The following is an 11,792-nucleotide window of genomic DNA, read 5'->3' as shown; positions in this document are numbered from 1 at the left end:
AACAATTTAGGACTTATTTTTCTTAAAATTATATAAAATAAATTTTTGTCTTTAACATGTGAAACGTTATTAACTTATTATTTATGTTTCATTTATAAATAAATAAATAAATAATATATTCATATCACTAATTCAATTACCGAATTTCAGCTAATTAAGAGTTTTGACTATTAAATTTTAAAAAATTAATAGTCAAAACACTAGATTCACTTAAACGTTGTCTTTGTATTCGTCAATATTGTCTCTATTGTCTTAATCTTCTTTGTCGTCAACATCTATGGTCTGAATAAAAAAGTTTTCAGTGGTTCAGAAGTTTAGTAATCAGCTCCTCCTCTCATTCATTTTTTAACTTGTTTTTTTTCGAGAAGAAAGGATAATAAATTTGATGAAAAAACCCTCAACTCATTTCATTTATTTTTATTCTTAGTTTGAGACTTTTCATATCATATCATTTAATTATTTTAATCGGTTTGTTTGATTTGTGGATTAAGTTAACCCGATTTGATTTCTCCTACAAAATATGTATGTGCATTATGGTGTGGGGTTATATATTTAATGAGAAATGATCGAGAGATAATTTAGGAGAGAATTACGTGGCATAATGTGATTCGACAATTTTTTTTCTCTATTTTCCCCTTAAACTTCACTCCCCTGTGCCTTTTATCAAATTTCCTCCCTATTTCCAACTCAAATTAATATCATTTTCCAATCTTATAAAATTTCCCCAAATCCTTCTGGTTTGGATCCAACGCCTCATAGTGTGCATTTGATATCCAAATTTAACAGACAATCCAAACTTGGCCACGACAACCCTCAAGCACATAATATATATATAAACTTTAGTGATTCTTTTTATGTTTTGAAAATGATAGAAAATATACATTTATAACACACACACTCTCTCTCACACACACACACACAGAGGATGCGTCTTAAAATTGAATTGGGTAACATGGTAATGTCATTCTCCATATCCTAATATATATGTGCAAGCGGCATTACCACCAACATAAGGGGTCGGCTATTTCCTTATTCAGGTGGCACAGGAACATAATAAATTAAATTTGTAACACCCCAATATCTTAAATGTTGTCACGATCAAATTGATCAATTATAACATATAGCGTGACATGTAGAATTATTGATATTTCTTTGGTAATTAATAATGATATTATGTTAGGTACATAAAATAAAAGCTAGCTAATTATTAAGTGCAAATCCCTACCAGCAAAGTTGGTTGAATCCTAGCTAGCTAGCTAGCGCCACTTAATTGATTGCATGTCATGATAACAACACCTTAACATATCTCATGATCTTACATTCATATAAATATTCCTTTGTCAGTGTCCGATTTTAAATTCTTTTATTTCCATTATCATAACCCTATTCTATTATTATTAGAAATAAAATATTTTGTTTCTTTTTTAAAATATTATTAACTTAATAATTTGTCACTAGCTAGGTAGTGCCATATATATTGTATTATTATAAGCATTATAATTAAGTTTTAACATATAATTTATCTAAAATTGTACACCTACTCCTATCATTTTGTATTTAATTTATTATTATTATTATTAGTCTCATCTAACTAGCTAACTTTGGCAGGTCAAGACTTAATATTATTTGATTTGGTATAAAGTGATTGAGAGAATATAAATTCAGATTTTATAAAATAAGCTTATTTTATTTGTTACTAAAGTATGATGAAAAATAAGAAAATATTTTTTTTACTTCTTCAGAAAAATAAGTGAATGTTTAAAAATATTCTAAGGTTCAAATATATTAAAAATGAATAAGTATGTTAAATAAGATTAGTTGGGAGCCAAATCCATTCAATGATTGATGTCGCTTGTTAGCTAGGAGGGTTGACCATTCAACCATGACTATTTTTGAGCATTGTCGGGCTCTTATTATCTCTAATTATGAGTTTTATTTTTCATGCTTATGCTTCTTCTATTTTTTTAACTAACATGTATATTTTTCCCATCCAAACGCTAGCCTTCTTTTTTTTTATTATTATAACTGGTCACCAACAAATTCTTATCCGCGCAGTCCAAATGTTTAAAGAAAAGTTCCTCTCATTGAAAGAAAACGAATCCAAATTGGCCACGTATGTCGGATGAGAGAAAAAAATATAAATAAATGAAAGAGTGAAGCGCTTTAAACGAAAGTGTGAAATGCTTACATTAATGTGTCAATCATTTTAGCGACGGTATAAATTCCAACTTTCCAACTTTAAAAATTGTATAAACAAATAAATTAAATGATTATAGCTTATACAATAAATTAAATGATTATAACAACTTATGACCTAAGAACAAGTTATTCACATTACAATGAAACACTTCAAATAATGTATGAAACACTTTACATGAAGGTGAAAATCGTCCTACATTAAACCGTGATTCGCTTAACATGAAAATTTGTTGTATATATTTCAACAATTTTTTTATTTATTTTATCTCTCGGATTATTTATCTTTCGCTACTAGCCATTAGTTGTTTTCAATCATTTTTTAATAAATTAAATAATTAAAACAGTAAATATATCTTAAAAACAAGACTTTTAACCATTGAGGGGTCCTAGTGGTTTGATAATGTAAATTTGTTTTCACTTTGATTAAAAATACAAATAAATTTTACATATTCCCTAATTTTAAATAATTTTTGTCTCTATTTATATTACTACTCTTCCAACCATCAAAACACTTATTTTATTAACTAAAATAACATTATTTTATTTTTATAAATTTTAAAGAGAAAAAAACATCATAATAATTCAACTAAATAAAAAATCAAATAACATACTTTTTATTTAAAAATAAATATTTATTTTTACAAAATCTCAAATAATCAAACATTCAAACCTATTTCTATTGACAAAAACATGTATATTTATTTGAAAACTTACCTAGAAATCCAAAAGAGTCTTGCTTGTCAAACATTGTCTCCATACTCAAATATAATATGTGATTTACAAATAAAATCTTAATTAGACTATTTTAGAAAATAAATATATTAAAAGAAATGGAAATAAACTCTTAACTAGACTATTACATGACATATATAAACATTAATTAAATTGAAAAGAATAAAACATGTAAAATATTCCACTTGTGCTTTTTTAGATTTCTTAGTACTAAGAATAAGTAGGAGCTATCTAGGTTAATATTCCACTTGTTCGAAAACCTGGCTATGGACAACTTAATTACGTACTCCAGCATTCAAAATAAAATACTTACACGGGACAAGAAAAAAAGAATAATAATTAAAATTGAAATGTAATTTAATTAAAATAATTTGTTAATTTACAATTAATATATATATATATATATATATATATATATAATATTAAGTTTTGAATTATAATAATATTTGTTGAAGTGGTTGGCATTCCCTCCCATAAATTGATTATGATATTTCATTTTCAAGTTTGGGAGTGGTGATCGAGTTATTATTGTTAGTATTTAGTAGTACGTGTGGTTGTGATTTTGCTTTTTAATAATTGGTTTATCATCGTTCCCCACATAATTAATTATTGACGTCGAAACTAAGAAAAAGACTAATCTCTCTCTTTCTCTTTTATGCCTATAATATATATATATATATATATATATATATGCCCACCTAATTATTATAATTATAGTTAAAAGGGGGTTTACTATTTTAATTAATTAGTTAATCAACTTCTAGACAATGTGATTAAGCAATAATAAAATTGGCCATTCGGGGCTATGAAAGAACCAATTATCAGTTTATAATTAGTTAATGGTCAAAACACTAACAGAGATATCTATCTATATATAATTAATTAAGTTGGTTTGACCCACCTGAGTGTCACATAATTGTCGTTTAATTTATCATTAATTTATACTAATTACTAAACTCCATAAAAGCTAGCTAGCTAGCTAGATGTTGAACATATTAGAGAAAGAAAAGCTGGCGGTGGACCTAGATCACTTTGGCCTTGGTAATGAAAATGACTCTGAGTTTTGGGCTAACCCTCGCATGAACCGAGCTGGCCATCACTGATTTCTAACCCGACTTAAACATTAATTGGACATCGAATCAATAACTTAAGGCATTTGTATAAGATGTTTCGTTTATCCTATCCTATATCTTGAAATTTTATATTTTGAATCACATGTTTTTTCACTAAATGTCCTAAAAATAATTTCTCACTAAAATTAAGAATGTTTTAAGGTGCAATGTCTTGTGTACAGTTTTAGTTTTTAGTGGTTTATTTATATATATTCAATCAAACCATTCATGTACATTTTTATTTATCAGTAGTACACAACTAAATTTGTTCTATTTCTATAAAAAAAAATGGTTAATCTAGGTATTCATTTACTTGACTGATTATATAAAATAAAAGGATGAGAATTATTCTTTTTTATTTTATCTAGTTTGTATTAATGCAATTGTGTATATATTTTTTATTATTATTGTTACTTTGAAGTTTGAATTAGCTAGCTAATAATTAGTGAATGTGTATAATATGGATTCTGAACTTAGAACATTTTTTACTTTTATATATATTATCACTTTTTTCTTTATTCATATATATTTATTAGATAAGTTTATTAATGGGTCTCAATTAACTATTGTATTTTAAGCCCTTCACATTCCAGACCATAAATGTTGACGACAAAGAGGATAATGAAGACGATGAAAACAATAATGACACCAAAAAACGCGAGTATTATTTATTTTAACTTTGCAAATGTGATTTTATTTATCTTTGCAACAACAGATAATTATGCTAGTATTTAATTATGACACATAAAGTCTCCATTGATCCAGTGTGTTAAATTATAATTAGAATAATCAAAATAACACAAAAAACATATATTCTTTCATTAAATTCAATGATCAACATGAAATAAACCAATGAGGTTTTTCATATATAGGTCTATGTAAACATGCCTCATCTCCTCTGTATTTGTATGTGACTAAAAAATGGAAAAGGCCAAATCCAAAAATATGTACTTAGATCATCCGTTGATCCATCCATGGATCCATCATGTAAAGTAACTTTACATATATACATATATCCTTTAGGATCGGATACCAAAAACTCGCGACAATCTGAATCGCTTAAACTTATACATAGTGGCACTTGCTGATCAATCTGGATCGATCGACCCATAAGTCTGGGCTTAAGCAGCTTGGGATCTTGGAAAAAACCAGCGAAAATTGAGGCGGGGCGGATTACTAATTTGATATTAGTCAGTCGTGCCAGCACAAGAGCATGACCACACACCTCCTTATTATGTAGAGTCTAGCTCTTAGGGACCCTCCTCCAACTCCCGATCCTCTATTATTTGACATAACCACCCCCCTTCTCTTCGATCCTCCCACGTTGTTGTTGTTGCTGTTCATCATCATCATCTTCATTAGGTTAGATATAGTTTTGTAAAAGTTTGAATATATATTTGATGATATAATTCTATGGAGAAGTGGTCATATTATTATTTATATAGGGGGGTTGGCGATTACTGATTAGGGTGGTGGTCCTAATTAATAAGTTAACTTGCATTGGTCAATTAAAGAGCCCAACTCTTAGGGCCAAGTGGCCAACAGTGGGGGTCAAATGCTTCCTATTCTCTTATCACACTTTACTCTCCTTGACCCTACCCCCACACCCACTTGGACAATATATATGTGTATTGGATTCCTCCCAATTTCCCATTGACTTAATTCTTTTTTGTAAGCGTTAATTTATTAGTGGAATTTTAAATAATCTATTAACTCATAATTTTATTAATTTTGTGTGTGATTAAATAGATTAATGTGGGAGTGTTTTACCGAAAGTAGTAAGTTCAATAAATGCATTTAAAATGAATATTAATTAAAGGGTCCATCCATATTCTCTATCAATCAATCAATAATCACACACACGCATGCACACATTAAAGTTGATGATGATAAGTCATTCTCTGCCTAGTAATATCTATCGACACTACTCCTCCACCACCCAACCAAACCAAACCAGCACAAGGGGTCACCCATCACATCCATTAGCTACAATTAAAATGGCCTATTTCATTTTTAAAAAACTTTAATTTATTAAATTTCAATAATTAAATTAATGAGATTGATCTTTTATTTATTTATAAATGTTAAGTAAATAATAAATTGATGACGTTTAAAACTGTTTAAACAAAACTTTATTTAATATAAAATAAAATGGGACAACGAATTTAGTATATATGTAACCGAAAACACACTTAACCATTTAACCAGGTTCTCAGAAACTTAGGGTTAGTATTCATTTTCTTATTATCGTTTGAAAAATTATTTAATATACCTTAAACCATAAAAATTCCCAAAAATATGTCAGAAAATTTTAAGGCATAATATAACCAATAAAAAAAAATTACATGCCTGTCTTGACATCCAAACTTCGGGTGCCCTCACTGTAATCATGGGAAGCGGGAAGCTCATGTAAGGGCATTACCGAAAATAATGAATAACTTATTCTTAAATATCATTAAATTAATTAATTTATTAATTAAACTATTTAAATATATAATTTTTTATTATTAAATATTAATATCATTTTGAGTTTTTTTTTTTAACAAAAATTTTCAAATGAGTTATTTAAATATTCAAATCCAAAGATTTATTAGATATCGAATTTGAGTACTTTAACTTTGATAAGAGTGGTATATTTAATTAATTCCTGATTGTTAATTAATTAATTAATTAATTGTATCTCACTCCAAAGTCCTAAGGGGCGAATGATTAGGCAACCCATTCCAGCCTCCAGGGGGCGCTAATATAATATATATATGTACACTTTATAAATTCGATAATTAATTAATATAAAAAGTGCTCAAACTTTGAAGCAATAAAATAATAATAATAATAATAGATTGGCTCTGGCTCTGTTGATTGCTTAATTAAACCGCATGCATGCGCTCTCGTACGGTAGTCGGTGATATCTTGCAAGTTGTTGTATTTAAACAACGAGAGAGAAGGTAATTGAACCACTGGCGGCACTGCATGCTTTAAGTTAGAAGAAACCATTCAAATCTATTATGATTTTCTCTTTATCAAATCTTATTTGATTTTAATCTCAATTAATTCATCATAATAAAATATCCTTTAAAACTTGAGTAGAACTTTCTAAACTCTGTTCTTGGAATTTGCTTAATTATATAGGAACTTCACATTCAAATGCAAATGGATGAGATACAGACAAAGAATTATGGAACAAACCGTGTAGGCCATATGAAGAATAAGCTCAGAAAGAAAGAGTTTATTTTTCAATCATAACTTGAATGTTGTGAAGACCATCTTAGCACTAGCAGACAAGCAATGATGGGTATCATTACATTTCAAATAGCCCAGCTAGCAGCTATAAGAAGAAGAAGAAGATCCATCATGAGTACATGCATGCACATTATATACTTTATTGATTACCATTCAAGAAAGTAATGAGTATATCTATTGAATATGAACCATCTCAAGAAGGTCATTCCTCATTTCTCCGAGTTTCACGCACTTGTGGAACAAAAAGCTTAAACATGATTAATGGTGGGGGTCAAGTACAGCATTACAGTCTCGATCACTCGCTTATCCTGTCTATATATGATTCAATGATAAAGATAATGATTATTTAAAGCATATTCATTCAATGTATAATTCTTATATATAGCCAGAAAGCTTATATCTTCCCCATTTGTCTTTAATTTCTCAATCATTCCATTTTAATGAATGACTTGGTTTTATAGATAGATACCTGCACAAGAATTTACACCCAAAAATTTAAAATATATATATATATATATACAGATTTCATTCCTCTCTAGGGATCCATCTGCTCCACCATAGACTCTTCCTCCGTTGGTTAAGTTCACCCACACTCTCATTCAATGTTCTAATGATTTTCCTCTGCACTTTCAAAGCAGATGCAAGAACGTTCCTTTCTGCTGTTGACTTCTTACTCGGCACCATCTCCTGTCATATATCACATATTCAATAAGACATCAATTTGTAACTGCAAAACAAGATAAAAAAAAGAAAAGAAAAAGATACAGACCCTTAACTCCTGAAGTTGTGCTTCAGTGAACCCTCCATCTCGTTCTGTACCAGATTTAGCCATTAACTGAATGATCCACTTTGCAGCTTCACCATAATCCTGCTGTGTGGCTCTAAAGAATTGAAGCCTTAGATTCTGCATGATGGACAGCGCTAGCTGACCTTCCCTATCAAAGTATGGATGGGCTAAGGCTGCTTTTGCACTCAATCTCTGCCTAGCTTTGTATCTAACCATTGAAGTCAGAAGCTCCCATCCTATCCCACCATCTAAATCCAGTAACTCAAACCCCCTGCGAAGATCCGGGCTCGCTCTGGGTTCTACTGTCTTCCTCCAGCTAACCAAATCATAGTCGCATCTCTTCAATTGACGGTTGAATTGTATTAGGCTACTGTCGCTGCGAAAACATGGGAATGCCTGCAACAACAGGATAATAATAATAATATTATTAATACCAATTCAGGGACAATTTAAGAACATCTTCCATCTCAATGATTACCATCTGCAGGAAAATGAGCCCAGTACTGTAGATATCGAACCTGTCTGGCAGATTGAGCTGCTTGTTCAATTATGCCATACATCAACAATGGAAAAATCATTGAGCAAATGAGCTTAAGAAAGCATAAGATGCTAAAGAACGGGTGTTTATGACAGAAAGTGGTGAACCTGCCATAGAACTGGGGATAGCACTGTTGCTACAGGTGCAGAGGGTGCAGAAGGAGTCTGTGTGCTCATAATGTATTGCTCTGGAGCAGCATATCTATTAACATTATTCACAAAATACAAGAAAACAAAACATTACTTCTGAAAGTTATGCACAATTTCATTTTTCTATTAGAATAAATAATAGTTTTTTTTTCTAAATAGCCCGAGTGTGAAGACTCGAACTCATGAACATGAGTTAATGAGTTCTAAGCTGAGTCTCCGCGATAACTAATAGCTTTCTTTTAGTTCTTCTTATTATTTAGTTTGTCCTCTATTTTGTTTGAGTTAAATAGTTATATTTATTTATGTTTTATGGTCTTGCTCAAACAACTTTTTATGCAATGACTTCTGTTTTAAAAAAAAAAGTTTTCTGGATCAGTTAAAAAATAATATTTTCTGGATTCAAGATTATAATATAGTTTATGGATTCATTTGCTTTAAAATATTTTCTATAATTCAGATTTTAATTGTGATTTTGGATCATTATTCATATTATTTTATGGATCATGATCCAAATTCTTTTCTAGATACTGGCAAAGATAACAAATGTAAAAAGAACACTGTATCAGGATCCAGATAAAAAGAAAACGAAGTGCATTACCAAGAGCTCTTTGATGAGTGGTTTTTTAGGTTTTTTCTTAGAAAACTTTGATCACATCACATATATTTTCAACCATCAAATTACTCAATTCATTAATGAGAAGACTAAAATACCCATATTATTTTTACAAAATTTAACTTTCAAATAGAAAATGGCATATTAGTATTAACTTTTTCATCAAACAACAATTTTTTTTTTAAAAAAAAGAAGCCAAATAACCCAGATCAAACAAGCTTTTAAAATGTGAAAAGCCCATCTTGGATATTATCCTCCTAAAAGCAGTAGATCACCCCATAGTAAGAAATGTTCTTTGGGGGCATCATTAATTATGCTCATGTTTGATGACATGTTTTGAAAAGAAGCAAAATCATCTTAAAAGGTGACCGAAATGTAAATCCATAGGGTAGTATCATTATCCATGCTTTCACAAGTTAGAAGAATTTAAGACATTTCAAATTTTCAACCATAGACAACATTTCATCAAAAAGGTCATACCTTGGATCTAGAAGAAACTCCTTTGGTATATAATTGATTCCAACTCTCAGATCGGTTGCAGCTCCTAGATCAATTATCTTGAATGTGCGAGACCCTGCATCAAAATTGAAAAGCATTGATGATCCAAGGAATTTTAACATTTTTGAAAAAGCTATACTTGCCTTCAGAGAAAATGATATTCTGGGGCTTAATATCTCTATGAACAATTCCAGTAGAGTGCAGCCCATCAAGTGCAAATAAGAGTTGTCTGATGATTGTCTGGATAATTCTGTTCTCCCTTTCTATTCCCTTGGGCAAAGACTGCACTTCTCCAAGAATCATGGCTTCCACCTGAAGCATGTTCAAACTATGTGAGCTTTCTTTCTTTCTTTATAAACCTGTTATTTAAAGAGAAAAAAGAACCAACATTGTATGGAAAATCTCTACTCTGCAACAGATCTGCTAGCGTGGATTCACCTTCGTACTTCCATATGAGCCAATATTCAGCTCCTTTCTTTGAAGAATTCTGTAGTAACATACCAAAGACTCAAAGAGTAAAAGAACCACACAACAAAACTAACCTAATAATAGCTAAAAAATCAGACATAATAGAGGCAACACCTCAAGGAAGCCATACAGGAAATCGGCACAGCTACTTGAACAAGCTCTTCTTGCACGCTCGTTCATCCATATCTCTACTGCACCATATTCAGTAGCCTTCTTCAACACTAAATCACCTTCCTTCATCAACAACAACCAAAACCCCCAACCCCAAGATTATTATTAAACTTACATTCTTCTTCTTCTTCCCTATTTTAGCCTATGAATGAATGAATGAATACCTTGGAATTTGGCTTCTTAGCCAGTGAAACTCTGTAAACCACACCGAATGATCCCTCACCCAACTTCTTCCCCAACACAAAATCATCCTGCATATGAAATGAAAGCAAGATTAAGAAAAAAAAAAAAGAGGAAACAATCAATCAATCATTGAAAGAACCAACCTTTTTAAAAGTGGGTCGGAAAAGCCTCTCAATAAAAGCGAGAACGAACATATCCCAGAAACCCGGAGCAACACCCGGAGTAGCCCATAGGTAAGAAATCGCTCCAAGAGCTAAAATACCACCAGGTACAGTTAGTGTGATTGCGTTCGATCTGGGAAGTGTGCTTCTATAAATTATATCTCCACACTCCATTACTGTACAAGGAAGCCCCACGCCAACGCCAACAAATAGGTCGTGGACGAAACCACCGAGGAATTCGACTCCGGCAGCTTTAACCGTCGTGGCGGGGAATTTTGGCTTCCAGATGATGGAATTTGAATTGGGTCTGATCAATTTGAGCTTTTTTCCAAGAAAGAGAGAATGAGATGGTGGTGGCCTGGGTCTTACTCCTCCTCCTCCAACAAGTCCAGCTCCTCCTCCTCCTCCGGCAACAGTAGCCATGGCTGGCAGTTCAAAGGGTGAGTTTCAAAAAATAGTTTGTATTTTGATTCAGCTCTTTTAGACCATTCAAGACTCGTCCATTTCTCGTACTCTGGCCGGCATCTATATCTCTTGCAGGCAGTTATTTAATTTTTGTGACTCATGTAATTTCAAATGTTTTTGTTTGTGGACCAAAATGGTTGTATTGACATGATTGGCTATACTATTGACACGTGTTATTTCCTTCGGGGGCTGATTTCCATTTTTCTTTCCTATCCTAATTATTATGTTTGGGCTTTTTTTTATTGACCAAAGCCCAAATCAAACGGACTTCCCTGGACCCATTACTACTTTTGGTTTTGGGTCATACCCAAAGCTTTTCTTTCTTTTAGATGATGATTTTTCAAAATAGATATGAATCCAATCTCAAGCAAAAACATATTTTTTTTTTAAAGAAATTTAATTTATTTTATATGAAATTTAATCCAAATAGACTACATTTGACAACAGTTTCTTAAAGTTGGTTGTAGAGGTCATCT

The 11,792-nt window shown here is 31.0% G+C and overlaps 1 protein-coding gene across 1 annotated transcript; it reads right to left on the bottom strand.

Moving 5' to 3' along the window:
- Window positions 1–7,631: 7,631 nt before the first annotated feature.
- Window positions 7,632–11,377, bottom strand: LOC124925494 (serine/threonine-protein kinase STN7, chloroplastic). The gene is made up of 10 exons (XM_047465507.1): window positions 10,834–11,377; window positions 10,672–10,758; window positions 10,451–10,570; window positions 10,257–10,355; window positions 10,012–10,180; window positions 9,851–9,944; window positions 8,716–8,809; window positions 8,549–8,605; window positions 8,053–8,466; window positions 7,632–7,970 (listed from the first exon to the last, which is right to left on the bottom strand). Exons 1-10 carry the CDS (start codon window positions 11,272–11,274, stop codon window positions 7,809–7,811), a joined length of 1,737 nt encoding a protein of 578 aa, XP_047321463.1. The 5' UTR covers window positions 11,275–11,377; the 3' UTR covers window positions 7,632–7,808.
- Between the last annotated feature and the right edge of the window lie 415 nt (window positions 11,378–11,792).

This window comes from Impatiens glandulifera, chromosome 2 (assembly GCF_907164915.1).
Source record: "Impatiens glandulifera chromosome 2, dImpGla2.1, whole genome shotgun sequence".
Classification (NCBI taxonomy): Eukaryota; Viridiplantae; Streptophyta; class Magnoliopsida; order Ericales; family Balsaminaceae; genus Impatiens; species Impatiens glandulifera.
The sequence above is the reverse complement of the archived record's forward strand: the minus strand, read 5'-3'. Positions and strand labels throughout refer to the sequence as shown.

What these genes read in the sequence shown, in the direction of transcription:
- LOC124925494 (XM_047465507.1), bottom strand. Translation starts at nt 11,274, where the DNA reads ATGGCTACTGTTGCCGGAGGAGGAGGAGGAGCTGGACTTGTTGGAGGA. An exon ending in TCCTGTATGGCTTCCTTGAG is followed by an intron (nt 10,356 to 10,450) that starts GTGTTGCCTCTA and finishes ATGTTACTACAG; the next exon opens with AATTCTTCAAAGAAAGGAGC. An exon ending in GTAGAGATTTTCCATACAAT is followed by an intron (nt 10,181 to 10,256) that starts GTTGGTTCTTTT and finishes AACATGCTTCAG; the next exon opens with GTGGAAGCCATGATTCTTGG.